General features: G+C 37.3%; 2 protein-coding genes across 23 annotated transcripts in view; one reads left to right on the top strand and one right to left on the bottom strand.

Annotated features, from left to right (window-relative positions):
* Window positions 1-9,877, top strand: part of LOC136256272 (uncharacterized) — an 80,467-nt gene extending 70,590 nt beyond the window's left edge. The window contains exon 9 of the transcript XR_010701424.1: window positions 9,808-9,877. The gene's annotated coding sequence lies outside the window, so the exon portion shown is untranslated. The remainder of the gene's footprint in view (window positions 1-9,807) is intronic.
* The window catches only part of LOC136256393 (AMP deaminase 2-like), a 331,896-nt gene that overhangs the window by 275,212 nt on the left and 33,068 nt on the right, over window positions 1-23,616 (bottom strand). For all 22 annotated transcript variants that reach the window (XM_066049490.1, XM_066049387.1, XM_066049459.1 and 19 more), the window contains one exon: window positions 16,597-16,726. In XM_066049490.1, coding sequence (XP_065905562.1) covers window positions 16,597-16,726 — 130 coding nt within the window. The remainder of the gene's footprint in view (window positions 1-16,596; window positions 16,727-23,616) is intronic.

Here is a 23,616-nt window from a genome sequence, read left to right as displayed (position 1 = left end):
CTATGTATCTCACATAGCATCCTATTCCAGTTTACATAGTAGTGCTCCCATTTTGGTATTGAGAGTCATAGTCCTATTACTGTAGTTGGAGACCAAAACACATTATCTGCCAGGCTCATCTAATATGGGTGGATTGCACTCACCCAATAACCAATGTAAAATTATTTTTTCCCCTCGAAACTGACACTGCCAAATTTGTAACCTGATGTAGCAGTACTTCCCATTGGAGCTGAGATGCATATGGGCATGCTGCCCCAATATCTCACAAATACATTAGTACTTTTTACTGAAGTTGAGATGTGCGTACTACACCCTATAACCGAAGTAAAGCACTTCAACAAGATGGGCACGCTGTACCCACTAGCTGAAATACTGTATAAATGTTCCTTTATTGGAGATCAGATGGGTATGCTACATCCCATGGCCGAAATAAAAGCATTTTCTATTGGAGCTGAGATAGGTGTACTACATGTGAAAGCGATTGTGTATTGGAGCTGACAATTGCATGCTACACTCTGTAACTGAGATAAAAAGCACTTAATTGAAGCTGAGATGGGCATGCTATATCCTGTGAGATAGGAACCTGAGCTGAAGTGAGTGCACCACAATCTAGTAACTAAAATAAAGATGTGAGTTGCTTTCAATACTTAAGAACACTTTATCCTCCATGAACTGAGATAGCATGTTGCATCCATTATCCTGACATGAGCCAGGGTGGGCATGCTGTACCCAATAACAAAGATAGAACACATTTTCCACGAGCTAAGGTAACCGGTGTCTAGGGTGGGGATGAATATTGAAATTAACCTTCGCTAATAAAATGTTCGAAAAGTTGAAGCTTCAGTGTTAGCTTTCAAGTTTTCTCACATTTATGCACATCATTCTTTAGTTTTATTCTAATCAGTTTGTAAGCATTTGGAAAGTACATAGCAACAGTACTGAATGACATGATTGATTGATTATAAATGGGGGGTCAACCATACTATAATCATGGATAGGTAAACAACAACTAACAGCTAAAAGAACACTTTTCCATGCATTATCTATCACTTTATAAGGCGTTTTAAGGCTACAACTATGGTAGCAAGCTAATCTGCAATAGTTTAAAAGTGGGTATAGCACATGAATATTGATTTTGCGAAGAAATAAACATCGATCAAGCAAGATGAATAAGCAGCTGCAATAAAGAGATAACGGCGTTTATTTGTAATTCATTTGTAGAATACAGTACTATGAAGCTTCAAAGGATACTTTTATAATTTGAAGTTTACTTAGCCTTCAAACCCACGAAACATCCGAACCTTTGTCCCAGCCCTACTGGTGTCCATCCCAAATTTTGGATAGTGTGTAGCTATTTCAGTTTCTGAACACAAGTTTTCTCATCCCAGTTTATGGATAGGATGTTTCTGTTACAGACAATAGTTGGAGTGTATCTCTCACGTTAATTTGTATCTCCATGTACATAATTCATGGGAAAATGTACTAGTCAGGAGCCGGTCTACCTAAGAGCAGCCATACAAAGCTAACTAGACAGAGTGTTTGGTAATGTGCAAACAGACGTGGAAATCCAAAGAACACAGCAAAGCATCCTAGTAGACAGAACAAGCTCTATTAAACTGCCCAGCTACTTTTGTTGATATAACACACTTTAAAAAACATTAACTTATCACAACTCCGAATAGCACGAGCTGTCTGCAGCTTCCACCACGCATTTAAAGTAGTGATGTCCAACAAAAAGCTAACATCCCTCAATTAGCACCAATGACACACCCCATATAAACTACTAACATGTAACTTCTACCAAAAATTTCAGATCAGTACTGTATTCTATAGTGAAGTTACAGCTATTACAATGTCATTAAAATTAGGCCCATTTTACATAGGAAAAATGGCACTGAAGGGAAAATTAGCTAGTGATTTCTACAATTTTTCATACAATTATACCAACTCAAATTGTTCGTACAAACCACTAATACTATTCTTAACGTGTTTACAGGTAAGAGGCTGGACATAGTGCTTTCAACCATGTATCAAACTTACATCAAGGAAAATTACTGCTTCTGCAAAAATTAGCTTAATTCTGGAGCAATACCTTCAGTAATCCCATTTATACAAATTTATCCTATTAAAATCTATTGCATCATTTCAGCATACAGCCCAATCTCATCACACAGCAGTCCAGTGATAAGATTCATCCAATGTTCCATCCATTCCATGATATTACAGAGCAAGCAAACTGGATTGCAAACTAGTATGCACATTGCTCAGCTCAGCTACGATACAAATATATCTAAAACAACTTAATACACTTGACTAAGTGCGTACATGACAAAATATTGCATACAGCCAGTAAAATGTAGTATAAACGCCTGCCATACTAGCAATGCCTTGCATTTTTGGCTTGTACGCTTGTCAGATTCGAAATCAGCACCATTGAAAACCTATTACACCTTGAAGCCCCCTCAACTCCAGCTGCAATGTCGCGGAAACACCATTAACTGAATCAGCTAACAGGTGCCATGACCGTAATACCTTTTGTCTCTAATTATCCGAAGCCTAAATTTTAATGGATTTTACTTTGAAATATGATAACCTACTAGTTACAAAACGAAATAAACTGAAATAAACTTTATTTAGAAGCGCAGACATTCAGGAACAAAATTTCACTTAGTGATAACTTGATGAAAGTAAGTATTGGTTGTTACAGAAGGTTATACAGCCCTGTGTTAGCAATACGAGGTTGGATATCACTATTTAAAGTCTGTGTAAAACTTCCAGACAGGTAAGGTTTTCTTTCAGGTGATTCATTTGTTCATACCAGTTTGAAATACGGCAGGTTAAACAACTTCACAAGATGCAGTGAATATGCCTTTTACAATGAACTATACTGGCATAAAACAACAGAAAATAGCATATCTGGTCTCCTAGACTTAATCCCATCTATACCAATTTATTCTATTAAAATCTATTGCATCATTTCAGCATACAGCCCTATCTCATCACACAGCAGTCCAGTGATAAGATTCATCCAATGTTCCATCCATTCAATGATATTACAGAGCAAGCAAACTGAATTGTGGAACTAGTATGCACATTGCTCAGCTCAGCTACATTACAAATATATCTAAAACAACTTAATACACTCGACTAAGTGTATACATGAGAAAACATTGCATACAGCCAGTAAAATGTAACATAAACTAGGGTCCAAACGAACTTAGCTGAATTCAAACATTCGTTCAAACTAACGAATCTTCGAATGCGGGTTACCAACTTGAATTATGCAATTAAATAGTATACGGAAAGGTGTACAATAATTTCCATAGCTTAAAACATGGCGTCCACATCTGGAGGAAGTGTGCGTTTTACACGTGGTTCGAGCGCAAGCCTTATAAGTGAATCTCAGACTGAGGAAATCGCTGAAGACAATCAAGAGACTGAAGAGAGTGAAACAGAAAGTATTTCTGTAGGCAGTGAAGGGCCGAAGCCGAAAAAGTTTCGCTCAGACGTGTGGGACTTCTTTACGAAGGTACCTGGTGGAAAGAAAGTGTTGTGTGGATTGTGCAAGAATAAATACTCTTACCTTGGAGCAACAAGTAACTTGAGAGAACATTTGCTTCGCTATCACAAAGAGAAGTATAAACGAAATGAAAGCGGAAGTAACAAAGCTTCCGATGGCAAGGAACAAACTAGCATGGATGCTTTTTTTACTTGCAGCAAGTGCCCGCCATCACGTGCCAAGAAGATTACAGAATTGATTGCATTCATGTTGGAAAAAGATTTACGACCTGCTGCAGTTGTTGATGGGGAAGGGTTTAAGCGACTTTTATCCTACCTGGAGCCTGGCTATGTTATCCCATTATCTGTACACAGAATGGATGTTATTCGTCGGAAGTATACCATGGCTAAGGAAAAGCTTAAAAGAATTTTAGCTGAAAGTGGAAAAACAACATAGTATTCACTGACAACAGATATTTGGACCAGCTTTGCCAATGCTGCCTATATTTCACTGACTGTTCATTTTATTGATGAGTGTTGGGAACTGAGTAGCTATACGCTGACTACATATCCATTTCCAGAGCAGCACACAGGTGACAACATTGTGGAGAAATTGAAGGAAGTTGTTGGTGAGTATGAAATCGATAACAATAGCATATTTGATATTGTTCATGACCAAGGCTCCAATTTCCAACGTGCAGGGCGTCTTTTAGAAGCTGACAAACAGTGGAATAGTTTGAACTGTGCAGCTCATTGCTTACAATTGTGTGTTATTGAAGGATTTGGCATAAATGATATAGCACAAGCTTTAGCTGCTGCAAAAGCATTGGTCAAGCATTTCCATCACAGTGCACCGGCTACTGAAGAGTTAAGGAAGAAACAAGAAAGTATGAATCAACCTACACACAAACTGGTCAATGAATGTAAAACACGTTGGAATAGTACATTTTAATTGTGTTAGTCCCTTCTTCAAAACAGGTGGCCAGTTTCGGCTGTTATAGCAGATGAATCTGTTACTAGGGCGGAGCATAGAAGGCTAGATTTGTCAAATGCACAGTGGGAGCTACTTGGTGATTTGGTGAAACTTCTTCACCCACTAGAAATAGGAACAACTCATCTGTGTTCTGAGTCTACATCATCTATATCATCCATTCTTCCTGTTCTTTTTTGGAATTTTGAAGCACTTAGAGGTTAAAGAAGGTGATTCACAAATATTAGAAGATTCACGATGTCTGTCGACTCTCAAATTAAAAGTAGGTAGGATTTGAATGACATTGCTTCTTCAGATATCAAAGTGATTGCAGCAGCCTTGGATCCTCGATACAAAGCTTTAAAATGTCTTTCTGTAGAAAAAATATGTGAAGTTAAAACAGAAATAAGACATAAAATACAAAACCTTCAAATTGACAGTGATAGTTCAAACTCAGAATCACAGGCTCAAACATCAATGAAAAAGAAGGCACTTGACATATTGTTTGGACCAGAAGAAAATGATACATCTGTAAGGCTAGAGGATGAAGTAGATTTGTACTTCTCTGAAACATGCACACCTAGGAATTCTAATCCTCTAGTTTGGTGGAAAGCTAACTCATTACGTTATCCCCGTCTCAACCTCTCTTTGCTATCCCAGCAACTTCAACAAGTAGTGAAAGGCTGTTTTCAGTAGCAGGCTTAACTGTCACTAGACTACGTAGTAGTTTGAGCAGGGATAATGCAAACGCCTTGATTTTTCTCCACAACAACTACAGTTTATTAGTATGATCACTTCAAGCTATGTGTGTGTACGTTTAGAATTGTAAACTTGCTATAAGATGTTGCTTTAAACCATGTGTATACTTTTAAAATTGTTAACTTGTTACTGTAAACCATGTGTTAACCAATTTTACTTCAAGTTCGAAAGGTTCGTGAACTTTAAGTAATGAATGTTTGAACCATGAAAATCTAAGTTCATTTGGGCCCTAGTATAAACGCCTGCCATACTAGCAATACCTTGCGTTTTCGGCTTGTACGCTTGTCAGATTCGAAATCAGCACCATTGAAAACCTATTACACCTTGAAGCCAACTCAACCCCAGCTGCAATGTCACAGAAACACCATTAACTGAATTAGCTAACAGGTGCCATGACCGTAATACCTTTTGTCTCTAATTATCTGATGCCTAAATTTTTACTTTGAAATATGATAACCTACTAGTTACAAAATGAAATAAACTGAAATAAACTTTATTTAGAAATGCAGACATCCAGGAACAAAATTTCGCTTAGTGATAACTTGATGAAAGTAAGTATTGGTTGTTACAGAAGGTTATACAGCCCTGTGTTAGCAATACGAGGTTGGATATCACTATTTAAAGTCTGTATAAAACTTCCAGACAGGTAAGGTTTTCTTTCAGGTGATTAATTTGTTAATACCAGTTTGAAATACGCCAGGTTAAACAAGTTCACAAGATGCAGTGAATATGCCTTTTACAATACACTATACTGGCATAAAACAACAGAAAATAGCATATCTGGTCTCCTAGACTTCTAGGAAAGAAATGAAACAAGTTGATCTCCATAAAGAGGTAAGTCAAGAAGTTTTATCATATACAGCACTTGAATGAATTTTCTGCTGACTGATCAAGACACATTATTTTATGTATTTTATGTTATTTGAACTTGTGAATTAGACAGAAAATAATCTCCCAATTGCGTGTGTGTTGTGTGGTGGGTCATGTGAGTGAGTATATATATAAAGTCTAAGGTGTGAATACATATCATTCTAGACTACTAGAAGCAACAGTGTGAAGGCTACTACTTCTTTTCTTAGTTAATTAGTAATACTATTTGATTGTTGCAGCGTGCCATTAATCACCAGCTACAGCTACAATAATCTTCCCATATAAGTTTACCACACCAGTGATGGATGAGATGAAACAGCAAATGAAGGCCATCCTGAGGAACCTGGAATTACTTAAGGTGCCAACGACAAGAGCTGCCATGAGATGTTCACAAAGCTAGACAGCCTGGAGAGAAATGTCGCAGCTGGACAAGAGGAGACGGCGTAACTAGTGAAAAGTATAAAAAGGGAGCCAGCACAGCCGCAGTTTAGGCAATAAGGGAATGAAAGGCAGTCCACCTTCAACACCCAGAGTACAATATAACGGTCGGCCCTCGGCCATTTTCCGACCATCCAGCCACGATGACCGAGTAAAACATTGGGCGTTCGGTCCATTTGTCAGAGCAAGAAATGCACAACTTTAATCACGCTAAAAAACTTATGAATAATGTGCAATAGCAACAAAAACATTCCACACTATGCAACTGCCAAGTAGCAGTCCAAGTCCACGGCGAAGGAAGCATTTGGAGCACTGGAGGTAGAGGTCACGTGATTGTTGTATGCTAATATTCTAATATTCTAATATTTTAAGGAGCGTAACACTCAGGGCATAGCTGTGTTCTATCTTTTGTTAATGAAACATGTCCTTATAAAGAGATCTAGAGCAGTAATTTCCTGGGCTGTGCTTGGTTATGTTAACAGGTGCTAGCAGTTAATATGCAGCCATAGAGTGTCAGTAATACTGGTAGGGTAATTAAAAGAATTATTTCAATACAGCTCTGTTTCTGGTCCTCAGTACAGCACAGAGAGCTTACAAAACATATGGCTACTTGGTTAAGAGTTGTTCAGTCTCTTTTAGTTTACAAATAGCAGACAAGCACTTAGACTCATCATGGCTTCCTTTGAAGATAAACAGTTTGAAGGTGATGATGCAATAGAGCGTAACACTCAAGGTATAGCTGTGTTCTATCTTTTGTTAATGAAACATGTCCTTATAAAGAGAGCCTTTGGCGCTTATAAGCTCCTGGTACCACACAACTATGCAAAGTAAATAACTGTTGCAATAGCACTAGCATTTTAGCATTGAGCAGTCACTTGTAAGCCTGTCATTAAAAACATGTTGGCTAGATATTTTATTACTATACCAAATGTCTTTGATTTTTGTCATCTTCTGGATAAGAATCACTCCATTGAAAATAGCAATATTCTTGGAAAGATGTGTGATATGCAGTCATTCTATCACTGGAAAGCAAATTTTTATTGGATTAACAGTTAGACAACAGTGGATCCTATAATTTTCAAAGATTGTGTATCAATTTTAACTTGTCGCCAGTTGTCGGTGCATGTTTATCTGGTGCATAAAATTGCTCTTGATGATCAGAGTAAATTCATTGTTGCTAATTGTTTATGTGAAAAGGAAACCTCCCTTTTAGGGAACAAAAAATAGGCTCAAAAGTTGACTGCTTATAAGTGACTGCTTTATTCGAGCATCTAAATTTTCAGCTTTTTTTAAGTTTGAACCTTTTAGTAGAAGTCCAATTATACTTTGCACTAGTTACAGTATACTTTGCACCAGTTATACCCAAATAATCCAGAATATTTGTTCACTATATATTATTCCTGAATTATTGCAGTATGATAAATGTTCTTCTATTCCTTTTGTAAAAACTTTTAATTATTCATGATTAACTGTCACACCTCTAATGAATAGATGTGTAAAATGTCACTAGAGAATGAGAGAATTTGTTGAGTTTATTTATTAAATTTTATGTCAAATTAAACTTAATAAATTATGTTAGAATTTTCTTACTTTATTAACTGTCACTTTAAAATTAAAAATGCTGACCTTGCAGGAATCTGCACAAATTTAAACATTAATTTTCAGATTTCTTATGCTCTAAGCTTTCCAAAAATGTATAGGTTTGCTAATCCCCACAAAATTTGAACGAAAGTGTATTTTTTGACATAGTGAACCTGACTATTTATGGTATGACGAAATCTGGGTGTAGAGTGATGGCAGATAGTTATCAAAGAAATTCTTTCTTAGAGTGGTTTTTGGAAAACATATTTGCAAGACTTGGCAATATTACTGTGTTATTTTTATCAGGAAGTAACATGGTGTTTAGAGGTGTACCAATATGGGTTTTTAGCATGTACCAATATCCGATATTGATGCCACCAAAAGAATCTGATAACCGACAGTTGATCCGATATTTGTATTACAGCTTTAGCAAACAAAGGTGTACATTAGCCTACCCTACAACAGCATGTGCATGTATATTCATTGCTATACTTGGGTAGCTTGGGTTTCTATTGTGCAATCCAGACAATTAGGCACCTACAAACTTTTTTTATGTATACTCCCATGAAGCCTTAAACAGATGTCTGCATTATTTCACATTTTAATGGAATTTTAATGGCTTGTGAGAAAGTTGGTACAGCAAGTTATCCTGTGATTCTTCTTTTTATTACAAAGGTACTGGTACTATATAACTGTTTGTAAAGACTGTGATAACTACGATAAGCTTTCCAGCAACAAATGATAAAATCTAATATATTTATATTGCTTCTCATAGACTAAGTGTAGCATTTGTTGTAGAGTGAACAATAAGCCACTGGCACTAAACAGCCACATGGATAACGTGGAAAACCAATAATAATAATACAAACTATTGCTTTTGTATAAACATCAGGCCTCTTACTGTTCTGCACTGATACTGATATTGGTAAAAACTACCATAATGGTGGCAAATAATTATTTTAGTTGATCTGATTATCGGTACATACTCCAGAGCCTACCCCTGGAAGACATTGATTGGTGTATTAGCCAGTGATGTCATAGGAGAGTATACTCTGGCTGAGTTTTTGAGTGAAAAGTTTTAACCGAATGAATTATGATGTCATTACTTTAATATAGGTTTGCTACAGTGGAGGTTGGACACGCACACGTGAGCGCATACATTTTGTATTGAAAGTTTAACCAAGCGTTCACAAAAGTTTTCACAAATACCATTAGAGAGTGCACTTCAAGTTTAGTCTATTCAGCTGGTCAACCCCATTCAACCCCACTACTCCAGGCAAGTAAATTGCTCTTGAAATCTATGGAGATCACGTGTATAAGAATTTGCTGGGTGGAATCCATGTGTAATACTATAGGGATGCCTTATGTACATGTATTTAAGCACAATAATTGTTGAAGAAAGCAATGTGCATGCTAACAAAGCCTCTCAGGGTATTGAAAAAGAAGAGTGGATGCTGCTTGTTTGGCCTCACAGAGAATCGAAAAGAGAATTAGAAAGTCACACACCCGCCTTCAAATAAAAATTTGCTGTTCATCTTAAGAAGCACAAGGTAATGTGGTGTGGATATTGCTAAACACTTCTTTTAACACTTACTCCACATCAAATATTAGAAATATGCAATTAACAGTAATAAATTTCAGAAGCACTTGTATCTTGTCCAACCTCCTCTGGGTTTGTTATTTCTTTTTATAGTTATATTCCACTGTTCCCCATTTTTGTTAGCTACACACACTATAGTTGTTTTCCCCACTTTATAGCTACATGTACATAGTTTAGGTATACCTGTTTTGAACATTTACACATAAATATAGTTTAGTAACTGCACATACACAGGCACGAATACTTTTAGAGTTGTGTGAGAGACACACATAGTAGAGTTAATTCTTGTAGTAGTCATTATTGCATACATACTGTATTTCCTCGAATTGTGGCCCAGGCATTTGCTTTAAGAATATACTTCTCATCCATTAAAAGTTTTAAAATTAATGGTTTCCTTTGTCACACTCAAGTTGATGTTGAGTGATACGTCTATTAAAACTATGAATATGATGTTGTCTATCCAGGCGACTAAACGAAACCAGACATGTATAAGAGACCAGCCATAACTTGAGGTAATATGGTACATACATAGCTATGTGCAGTAGTTTTCATTTTGAGATGACTTTAACTTGCAAATGTTTGTAGTATTATGATGTAAGTGTATAGTGTACATACATCACACTTGTGTGAAATTGGAATACACTACATATAATTCTACATACTATTAGAGCATACATTAATTTCACAACAGAAGAGCTTGGAAACAGTACATTCAGAATAGGCTTGAGGAGATCAAAGGACTGACGAATGGTGAAGATTGGAATTTCTGCCCAGGGGAATTGAACCCTGCTGACTTGCCCTCTAGAGGAGTGTCTGCTAAGGAACTTGTACATAGTTCAATTTGGTGGCATGGACCTAACATTATTGCTGAGAAGACTGTTAGTCAACCCATGTTCCCAGATGTGGATGTTTCGTGTGAGGTGGAGGCAGAATTGACCAAGTCACAGTGTATATCTACCCATGCTTTGCTCATCATGAACAAAGAGCATAAGGCAATGCACTTAGACAACTTGATTGACTGCACTCGTTATAGTACTCTAGATACCTTGCTTCGTGTTACTGCATGTGTGCTGTTGTTTGTTGCAAGGCTGAAGCGATGCAGAAGTCTCAGAAGTGATGATGAGCCACTGATTGATGCTGAAGACATCAAGAGAGCTGAGGCCGCATGGATCATATCTGTGCAACAGAGTTGCTTTAACCAGGAAATACAGTACTTGTTGAATCATAAGGGTGCCTGTCCTATCTTGGTTCATCAGTTCGACCTTTTTATTGATGACAGACAGTTGATGCGATGCCAAGGGAGAATAAGCAATTCACCAGAGTTGTCATTTGGGAGCAAGAAACCGGCACTCTTGCCAACGAGACATCCTTTTGTTACCCTGTTGATACAGCAATCACATGAACCCTGTAAGCACGGTGGAGTGAATGAAACGATCACCTTGTTAAGAGAGAGATACTGGATCTTGCGAGGTCGTCAGGCAACTAAGGCTATAGTTAGAGCTTGTGTTACTTGTAGAAAACTAGAATGCAAGCCATATGGATCATGCCCAGTTGCAGATTTGCCTCCCAAAAGAGTGCCAAAAGATCCTCCATTTTCCCACACAGGGTTAGATTTTGCTGGTCCTCTGTACATAAACTTAAATGGCCAACCACAAAAAGTCTACATTTGTCTTTTCACATGTGCAGCCACCCGTGCTGTACATCTGGAATTGGTACGGGACCTTGGGGTTGAATCATTTTTACTATGTTTCCGGAGATTTGCTGGCAGGAGAGGTTTGCCAGCAACATTGATTTCTGACAACGCTAAGACATTTCGATCCTCCAGCAAAGAAGTATCTAAGGTAGCCCGATTTTCTAAAGTTCAAAGATACCTGGCAAACAACCATACCTCTTGGAAGTTCATTGCTGAGAAGGCTCCCTGGTGGGGAGGATTTTGGGAGCGTTTGATTCAGAGTGTAAAGCAAAGCCTCATAAAGGTCCTTGGCTGCTCCACATTGAATTTTGACCAGTTGAACACACTTTTAGTTGAAGTAGAGGGGATTGTTAACTCTAGACCTTTGACATATGTAGAAGATGATACTAGTGGCATGAGTTATGTTCTGTCTCCATCACATCTGATATATGGTAGGAAAATCACTAGTGCTCCCAATGATTCACACTTTGAAGTGATCAGTACTAATGACACTTTGATGAAAAGGGAAAGGCAGCAGAAACATTTATTAAGTCAATTTACTAGACAATGGCGACAAGAATACTTGATGAGTTTGAGAGAGAATCACCAATCTGATCAGAGATCAAGAGGGAGTGGAGGATCAAAAATTGCACTAGGAGATGTTGTTGTGATCAAGGATGACCAAACCAAGAGATCTTTTTGGAAACTTGGTGTTGTTGAAGAACTGTTGAGTGGGTCTGATGGACATGTTCGTGCTGCTAAGGTGAGGGCTGGTCGCTCTGATCGACGTGTGCAAGTCATTCGTCGTAGCATCAAGCATCTATACCCAATAGAAGTATCTACGGGTGATCGTGTCGTCTCCAGCAGCAGCGAGGGAAACCCAGTTAATGATTTAGATGAGGTGACAGAACCGAGTAATACTCGAAGGAGAAGAGAAGTGGCAATAGTTGGAGAGATTCGCTGAAGAATGAACACTTGAACTAGATTGCTGGATTGTATTAGAAATTAGTTGATCCTTTAGGCCTTTTATGTATATAACTGTCAAACACAGGGAGTGTAATGGACTAGAAATTTTTGTTATGTAATAATTATGTTTGTACACGTGCGCATGTTTTTCTAATGATTGATTAGAGAGATTCCGGTACCCAACACGAGGCAGGAGGAACGTAAGTGAGCGGCTAGAATAAGACTCTACCGACTGAAGCCGAGACATGGAGTTAAAAACTAGAGAATTAGTTTAAACTGCTCCCTAATGAAATTTTGTAAACTTAACATTGTGAGATTGAATTTGGTGGCAATTTTGACTGAAATTTGTAAATGCTTATGAAAATTTCAATGTTGGAAGCTACTGAGCTGTTAGTAGCTACAAAGAGATTTTCAAAAATTGACTTTGAGAATGATTTTGGTACTAAATTTTGGCTGAAATTAAGTTGAAAATTTTAGAATTAGCATAAGGTCCTCTTCACAAGCATCACAAAATTTTTAAGGATATAGATAATGATGGCATTTGGTGTGCAGCTGCATCTCCAGAGAATTTCTAAATATAGTCACTAGGGTGTGGATAGAGTCATTAACTCAATTTAGAACAGGTTTTTAGTTGTTCAAAATGATAAACAGTGTTTTATAATTATAATACTCTTGACTGTTTTATTAGAGTAAGTAACTGCTCTATTACAGTAACTCGATTTCTAAATGTAGAGGGTGTCTATCCCACCTAGTTCTCCTTGTGCTATGTCAATATAGGTAATAATTTGCTAGAGACAGATTTATTATATTACACATAGTCATAAACTGCATAAAAAAATGTTTGAATTATGTCTAAAGTGCCTAGCTATGTTCAATGAACAACACTATATAAAAAAAATTCTAGGGGAGGGGGTGGCACTGGCCCCCCCTACCCCTGACAAACAAGTGTAATACTAATTCTGTTGGTTAATTGCTTGACGTATTTCAATATAATACGTCAAGCTGCTATTGAAAGTATTATATTGTAACACATTCACTTGTTGGATTAAAAGAATGCAATGCAAACATAGAACAAAATGTAAATGAAACTATTTTGGCTGCTACTGTAATCGCTTAATTTCAATAAGATGAGTGTGGAAAGACAAACAAATACACATACATACACACACACACACACACACACACACACACACACACACACACACACATACATACAAACATACATACATACACACATACATACATATACACATACATACATACATACATACATACATACATACATACATACAGACATGCATACATACATACATATGTACATACATACATACATACATACATACATACATACATACATACAAACAAACATACATACAGACATACACACACATACAAACATACATACAGACATACATACAAACATACATACATACATACATACATACATACGTACGTACGTACGTACATACATACATACATACATACATACAGACATACATACAGACATACATACAGACATACATACATACATACAAACATACATACAAACATACATACATACATACATACATACATACATACATACATACATACATACATACATACATACGTACGTACGTACGTACAGACATACATACATACATACATACATACACACATACATACACACATACATACATACATACATACATACATACATACATACATACATACATAGATACATACAAACATACATACATACAGACATACACACACACATACATACATACATACATACATACATACGTACATACATACATACATACAGACATACATACATACATACATACAAAGATACATACATACATACATACAGACATACACACACACATATATACATACATACATACATACATACATACATACATACATACATACATACGTACATACATACATACATACAGACATACATACATACATACATACAAAGATACATACATACATACATACAGACATACACACACACATATATACATACATACATACATACATACATACATACATACATACATACACACACATACATACATACAAACATACAGACATACATATACAAACATACAAACATACATACATACATACACGCTAATGAAATTTGGATAGGTGATGCATGTCACCATTGTGTTTACTTGAAGTTATATCAATGTGAACTTTTCGTGCAAATGGTGTAATAACCTGTATTTTATAATTGTTCAGTTTTTCTCCATGTAGGTGCAAGCCACAAATTGAACGGTAACAAAAAGGTCATTGTTTCTCTGCAAGTGATACAACAATGACAATGAAACTTGGTACACAGACATAATAAAACATGTACGAGAAATCCATAGACCACATTTTTCAAAAATAAGATTTAGTCAAAAGTTACAAGTTTTTAAAATAGAGGAACCAGCTTTAACCTTTAGAGCCACCACACAAGTTATTTGAGGAATGCGTGTTTATACCAAACAGGCCGAGCTATAGGGCCAGGTTACTTGATCTTCCTAACTCCATTAGCCTAAAACCACATGTCAAAAGAAAAGCTTATCATTAAGCTACTAGGGGAAGGCAAAATAACCACTATAACAACAGAGGATTACTTGTTATAAAGTGATGAAGAACAACAACTGGTTTTATTACAACGTCATATTCCACACTTTGTCTGCCATGGTCTTACTTGCCATTGAATTGTAAATCAGCTAGCAGTTATTTGGAGTGAATGGGATCAACTGGCATTCTTATAAACTAAAATTTATTTTCACGGCATGTTTTGGTCATCATGCTTTTGTTGTAGGGTAAATACCTAGGTATCATTTTAATCCTTATTACATTACAAGTGTAATGACGTTGATTGCGTATCCATAACATAAACACTTTTAAAATGACAACACTTTATTTACAACCATGTGTAGCAGCCGATTAAATTATATAGCACTTTGGGCTTTTGGAAAGTTGTGATGTCTGGCAGTATACATACATACATACATACATACATACGTACATACATACGTACGTACATACATACACGTTTTTCGTAAAACTTTTCAGGAAATCATGCAGGCATGCAACTACAGCCAGCCTGGGTCTGGCTGTGAGCACATGTCTGGTTTAACAAAAACACACTGTGCATATGCATCACCTGCTTCAGTGTACGTTGTTCCCCATTTTTATTAGTGACCACCATGTTACGTTGTGTCTTCATCTGTTTCTTTATGAATCGCAGCAAATGCTGCATGTACGTGAGTATCCACCTGAGGATTAAAAGAATGTATAAAACCACACTACTGGTATGACATCATCACTAAATGCCAAAGTGTCAACATACTCTTTATGCACACATTTATACATACCCAACAGTTTCACTGTCAGACAATACAGTTGTTATGTTATAGTTATATCCCATTACAAGGATGATATTATTGTTATACATGAGTCTGAGATGGAGCCGAAGTAACAATGATATCATCCGAGTATATGGGATATAACTATTTTATATCCCAGTGTGTGGGAGTACATGGAAGTTTACGGATAGTAAATTAAGTTCCAGTTTGAGTTCCTGTCACTGTGCTCAAGATTTCGTCCAAATTATGTGGAGATTCAACTTCGTAGCTACAACAGAGACCCTGCATACTGCATATAAACTGTAGTGAACGGCAATGTTACAGAGTAGCAGCATTTCCAGGTACAGTTCACCTTCGTTAGAAGTTGGTATGGTGGTGTTACGTTGCGTGAAAGAAAAAAAAAGACCAACAAGTGGCTATTGTATTCCGAGATAGAACAATGAAGCTAGAGATTATCGAAAGAAGTTATTTCTTCACCATAATGACTGTTGGGACTGATTGCTGGAGCGAAAATCGGCACAGACTGTTGATGACATTTCGTAATGGTAACTTGTAGTGTTACTGTGTAAAGGATATTAACAGTTTTATTGTAAGATTTAGTAGGTTTAAGTACTGTACTGGTGTGTTTTGTATCAATGTTTTTATCTTATTTGGCTTTTTGTTCCATTGGTAAACAATATCATTCGTGGTTATTATGATGTCGCGAACGAGATTGAGTGGCTCCGTAACAGAGTGATAACTATGTACTAATGTATCGTACAGCAGCAGCACAGTTCTTTCTAGCTGTATGGTAGTTACAACCCAGTGCGGCACTTTGACACTCCCACACTCTTGGATTTAAATATACAAAGTACACTGTTATCACTGTTAAAAAAAACAAATATACCTTGCGAACATTGTAGAAGTCATGATGTGGCATAGATTTCTGAGCAGCTAATTCTCTCACTTCATTGAGCAAAACATGGAGATTGAAGCATGCCTCCAAATAGCGTAGACGGCGATAACAGAATGACTTGCTAGTTAGTAATGGAAACCACAGTAGGGATATAACACTTCTTATTGTTTTACTGTGATTTAATATCATGGACTACTCCAACTTGTTTCAATACATTTTATCGGTGTGCTATGGTCCCTACTCTAGTTGAAAATTCCAAATTTTTTTGTGTACTTGTTTGTTAATTTCTTTTTGTAAACAATTTTATTATGACTGGTGAACCCATGCATACCACATCTGAAATGGTGCAGTGCACCCCAGCTATATCAATTATCGTCTGAAAAGTGAAGTATCCATTATACTTCGTTGTCAGCCCGTTACACAGCAATATGAATCAAGAACTTTACCGGAAGCACCTCTACAATCTACGCATACCAAAAGAAATGGTACTGCACCCAATTTTATTAATTATCATCTGAAAAGTGAAGTATCCATTACGCTTCCCTGTTGGCTTTGTTCAACCTGTTACACAGCAATACGAATCAAGAACTGTTTGAAAAGCACCTTTGTAATCAAAATAGCAACTATGAAAAATGCGGACAATTTCCATTTCGAAGAGAAGCCATCATGTGCTCGTGCCAAATCAACACCTTTCCTGTCAGCAAAGATGAATGGGACACAAAGGAGGACACTGGTAAGTTCATGAAGAATGCATTGTACATACTGCAGTATGCCAAAAGGCACCTGTCGGGCCAAAGTGACGTCGAACAGTGAAAAAATCAAGCCCATAGCCTTAGCCATTATCGAGTTATGCTAGTCTGAAGGCATCAGTCAGTCAGTTACTTACTTACTCAGTCAGTAGAAAATTCTGTTGAATAAAATAATTTTAAAATTCCGTAGCAACTTGTTGAAAGCGTTTCGGGTCAATCTGAAAGCTTGTTTGGGCTTAGTTTTACCTCACCAATACTGCCTCATCATCGTCAGGGAAAATTGAGGCTGGTTTTTGGATGATTTTTTTGGTGGGCCACGTGTACTCCTTTGTCGTCCCTACTATACAGTTACTATTATACTGTATGATGGATCAGCAGGCACCCTAGTATATGTGACCGAATCTGTGAAAATAGGACATAATCGCATTTTTCAAATTCCCGTTTATTAAATATTTATAATCTACTTAGCCAAGTGTACCCAATGGCAAAGTTTCAGCCTCATATACCAATAACTTTGGGAGTTACAGCCCTACAAAGTAGCAACAACAGAAAAATCGATTTGTACAGCAAGTATAGGGAAAATACATTACAGGCGCTTACAAAAACGGTTGTAACTTGCCAACAGATTGAGGTACAGAGCTAACATTTTCACCATTGTGTTCACCATGAACAGGGTAATCAATTATTGGGTACATTTGTCCTTTAGTCGCCCTTCCTCACTGCATACAAAGGTGAAATTCATGAAGCAAAGTTGATAGCATATGATTGCTTCGACATGACGTAAACAAACACTTATAATGTATGTGTCCTTGGGTCTACTGCAATGAAACAAAGATTTTCCAACTCCTCTTGAGCAGGTGAATGAGATGATATCCAGGTTTTTATTGTTAGTCCCTTCCTTCACTAAAAAAGAGGGGCTAAAAAGTTTATGTAATATTCCAGTATTTCACCCAATGTATTCAATGCCTTATATTGTAAATTTAGGCTTGTGCGATTATGTCCCTTTTTTGCAGATCCGGTAACTCCAGCACGTGATTGGTAAAGAGCAGCTTGTGGAGACAACTGGATTACTTTACCTGTTTCTGCAAGAGCCATATCAGAGTGATAGCTCGTAGTTTGTCTCTGCTCAAGTCCAGTTTCCTATTGTGGACCCTTCAGTTCCTGGCATTGTAATGTCCACTCTAGCTGTGGTACAGTACTATATTTTAGCGTGCACCATGGATGGACTACTGCATCACATCCAAGGATAAAGGTACTTGCACTTGTTCAGGCATTTACAGCTGACCTTACACAGTTTCTTAGTCAGACAACTAGTCACTTACCTAGTGACATCTCGCTGTCAGGTCTACCATACAATGCTTTGTCACGGTACAACTTGGCATCGTCAAGGAGCTTCTGGACCCTAACAACAGTAGTAGCATGCCGCAGCTCATGGACTACGTGTTGGTTTCCTATCTCTGTTAGCTATTTGGTGCAGCGTGTCCACAACAGTTCAGTATTATGGATAGTGTGTTCCCACCTCAATTCCATGGATAATGTGTTCTGATTCGGTTCCCTTGTTATGATCCTGGGAGGTTGGGGGAATTTGATTTCCACCACTTGGTATCTAACGTCCTACCCCCCACTCTTCTATTCTGCAGATTTAAAGCTACTAAAGGCATGATGACATTTAGCAAGCTTATCGCTGATGTGAACACTTGACCACCTCCCAGATCATTTATATGGATAGATGTCAGCTGTGGTGGACGGTGGGTCCCTGTTTCAAATGTCATGGTCAGTTGTGTGTTCCCTGTGTAGCCATCTCAGTTCATGGATGAAGCATTTTTTATTTCAGTATCGGGGGTCACACTCTCACTAAGCACATGAATAATGTGCTCCTATTGCAGTCATTTAGTGCAACATGTTCATGATGTCCTATGTATCTCACATAGCATCCTATTCCAGTTTACATAGTAGTGCTCCCATTTTGGTATTGAGAGTCATAGTCCTATTACTGTAGTTGGAGACCAAAACACATTATCTGCCAGACTCATCTAATATGGGTGGATTGCACTCACCCAATAACCAATGTAAAATTATTTTTGCCCTTGAAACTGACACTGCCAAATTTGTAACCTGATGTAGCAGTACTTCCCATTGGTGCTGAGATGCATATGGGCATGCTGCCTCAATATCTCACAAATACATTAGCACTTTTTACTGAAGTTGAGATGGGCGTACTGCACCCTATAACCGAAATAAAGCACTTCAAGATGGGTACGCTGTACCCACTAGCTGAAATACTGTATAAATGTTCCTTTATTGGAGCTGAGATAGGTGTACTACATCTGAAAACGATTGTGTATTGGATCTGACAATTGCATGCTACACTCAGTAACTGAGATAAAAAGCACTTAATTGAAGCTGAGATGGGCATGCTATATCCTGTGAGATAGGAACCTGAGCTGAAGTGAGTGTACCACAATCTAGTAACTAAAATAAAGATGTGAGTTGCTTTCAATACTTAAGAACACTTTATCCATGAAATGAGATAGCATGTTGCATCCATTATCCTGACATGAGCCAGGGTGGGCATGCTGTACCCAATAACAAAGATAGAACACATTTTCCACGAGCTAAGGTGACCGGTGTCTAGGGTGGGGATGAATATTGAAATTAACCTTCGCTAATAAAATGTTCGAAACGTTGAAGCTTCAGTGTTAGCTTTCAAGTTTTCTCACATTTATGCACATCATTCTTTAGTTTTATTCTAATCAGTTTGTAAGCATTTGGAAAGTGCATAGCAACAGTACTGAATGACATGATTGATTGATTATAAATGGGCGTGTCAACCATACTATACTCATGGATAGGTAAACAACAACTAACAGCTAAAAGAACACTTTTCCATGCATTATCTATCACTTTATAAGGCGTTTTAAGGCTACAACTATGGTAGCAAGCTAATCTGCAATAGTTTAAAAGTGGGCATAGCACATGAATATTGATTTTGCGAAGAAATAAACATCGATCAAGCAAGATGAATAAGCAGCTGCAATAAAGAGATAACGGCATTTATTTGTAATTCATTTGTAGAATAGTGTATTATGAAGCTTCAAAGGATACTTTTATAATTCGAAGTTTACTTAGCCTTCAAACCCATGAAACATCCGAAGCTTTGTCCCAGCCCTACTGGTGTCCATCCCAAATTTGGATAGTGTGTAGCTATTTCAGTTTCTGAACAAAAGTTTTCTCATCCCAGTTTATGGATAGGATGTTTCTGTTACAGACAATAGTTGGAATGTATCTCTCACCTTAGTTTGTATCTCCATGTACATAATTCATGGGAAAATGTACTAGTCAGGAGCCGGTCTACCTAAGAGCAGCCATACAAAGCTAACTAGACAGAGTGTTTGGTAATGTGCAAACAAACGTGGAAATCCAAAGAACACAGCAAAGCATCCTAGTAGACAGAACAAGCTCTATTAAACTGCCCAGCTACTTTTGTTGATATAACACACTTTAACTTATCACAACTCCGAATAGCACGAGCTGTCTGCAGCTTCCACCACGCATTTAAAGTAGTGATGTCCAACAAAAAGCTAACATCTCTCAATTAGCACCAATGACACACCCCATATAAACTACTAACATGTAACTTCTACCAAAAATTTCAGATCAGTACTGTATTCTATAGTGAAGTTACAGCTATTACAATGTCATTAAAATTAGGCCCATTTTACATAGGAAAAATGGCACTGAAGGGAAAATTAGCTAGCGATTTCTACAATTTTTCATACAACTATACCAACTCAAATTGTTCATACAAACCACTAATACTATTCTTAACGTGTTTACAGGTAAGAGGCTGGACATAGTGCTTTCAACCATGTATCAAACTTACATCAAGGAAAATTACTGCTTCTGCAAAAATTAGCTTAATTCTGGAGCAATACCTTCAGTAATCCCATCTATACCAATTTATCCTATTAAAATCTATTGCAACATTTCAGCATACAGCCCTATCTCATCACACAGCAGTCCAGTGATAAGATTCATCCAATGTTCCATCCATTCCATGATATTACAGAGCAAGCAAACTGGATTGCGGAACTAGTATGCACATTGCTCAGCTCAGCTACGTTACAAATATATCTAAAACAACTTAATACACTTGACTAAGTGCGTACATGACAAAATATTGCATACAGCCAGTAAAATGTAGTATAAACGCCTGCCATACTAGCAATACCTTGCATTTTTGGCTTGTACGCTTGTCAGATTCGAAATCAGCACCATTGAAAACCTATTACACCTTGAAGCCCCCTCAACTCCAGCTGCAATGTCGCAGAAACACCATTAACTGAATCAGCTAACAGGTGCCATGACCGTAATACCTTTTGTCTCTAATTATCCGAAGCCTAAATTTTAATGGATTTTACTTTGAAATATGATAACCTACTAGTTACAAAACGAAATAAACTGAAATAAACTTTATTTAGAAGCGCAGACATCCAGGAACAAAAATTTCACTTAGTGATAACTTGATGAAAGTAAGTATTGGTTGTTACAGAAGGTTATACAGCCCTGTGTTAGCAATACGAGGTTGGATATCACTATTTAAAGTCTGTATAAAACTTCCAGACAGGTAAGGTTTTCTTTCAGGTGATTAATTTGTTAATACCAGTTTGAAATACGGCAGGTAAAACAACTTCACAAGATGCAGTGAATATGCCTTTTACAATGAACTATACTGGCATAAAACAACAGAAAATAGCATATCTGGTCTCCTAGACTTAATCCCATCTATACCAATTTATCTTATTAAAATCTATTGCAACATTTCAGCATACAGCCCTATCTCATCACACAGCAGTCCAGTGATAAGATCCATCCAATGTTCCATCCATTCCATGATATTACAGAGCAAGCAAACTGGATTGCGGAACTAGTATGCACATTGCTCAGCTCAGCTATGTTACAAATATATCTAAAACAACTTAATACACTTGACTAAGTGTGTATATGAGAAAATATTGCATACAGCCAGTAAAATGTAGTATAAACTAGGGCCCAAACGAACTTAGCTGAATTCAAACATTCGTTCGAACTAACGAATCTTTGAATGCGGGTTAAACAACTTGAATTATGCAATTAAATAGTATATGGAAAGGTGTACAATAATATCCATAGCTTAAAACATGGCGTCTAAATCTGGAGGAAGTGTGCATTTTACATGTGGTTCAAGCGCAAGCCTTATAAGTGAATCTCAGACTGAGGAAATCGCTGAAGACAATCGAGAGACTGAAGAGAGTGAAACAGAAAGTATTTCTGTAGGCAGTGAAGGGCCGAAGCCGAAAAAGTTTCGCTCAGACATGTGGGACTTCTTTACGAAGGTACCTGGTGGAAAGAAAGTGCTGTGTGGATTGTGCAAGAATAAATACTCTTACCTTGGAGCAACAAGTAACTTGAGAGAACATTTGCTTCGCTATCACAAAGAGAAGTATAAACGAAACGAAAGCGGAAGTAATAAAGCTTCCGATGGCAAGGAACAAACTAGCATGGATGATTTTTTTACTCGCAGCAAATTCCCGCCATCACGTGCCAAGAAGATTACAGAATTGATTGCATTCATGTTGGAAAAAGATTTACGACCTGCTGCAGTTGTTGATGGGGAAGGGTTTAAGCGACTTTTATCCTACCTGGAGCCTGGCTATGTTACCCCATTATCGGTACACAGAATGGATGTTATTCGTCGGAAGTATACCATGGTTAAGGAAAAGCTTAAAAGCATTTTAGCTGAAAGTGGAAAAACAACATAGTATTCACTGACAACAGATATTTGGACCAGCTTTGCCAATGATGCCTATATTTCACTGACTGTTCATTTTATTGATAAGTGTTGGGAACTGAGTAGCTATACGCTGACTACATATCCATTTCCAGAGCAGCACACAGGTGACAACATTGTGGAGAAATTGAAGGAAGTTGTTGGTGAGTATGAAATCGATAACAATAGCATATTTGATATTGTTCATGACCAAGGCTCCAATTTCCAACGTGCAGGGCGTCTTTTAGAAGCTGACAAACAGTGGAATAGTTTGAACTGTGCAGCTCATTGCTTACAATTGTGTGTTATTGTAGGATTTGGCATAAATGATTAGCACAAGCTTTAGCTGCTGCAAAAACATTGGTCAAGCATTTCCATCACAGTGCACAGGCTACTGAAGAGTTAAGGAAGAAACAAGAAAGTATGAATCGACCTACACACAAACTGGTCAAT

The sequence above is a fragment of the Dysidea avara genome, chromosome 1 (genome assembly GCF_963678975.1).
Source record: "Dysidea avara chromosome 1, odDysAvar1.4, whole genome shotgun sequence".
NCBI lineage: Eukaryota > Metazoa > Porifera > Demospongiae > Dictyoceratida > Dysideidae > Dysidea > Dysidea avara.
The sequence above is the reverse complement of the archived record's forward strand: the minus strand, read 5'-3'. Positions and strand labels throughout refer to the sequence as shown.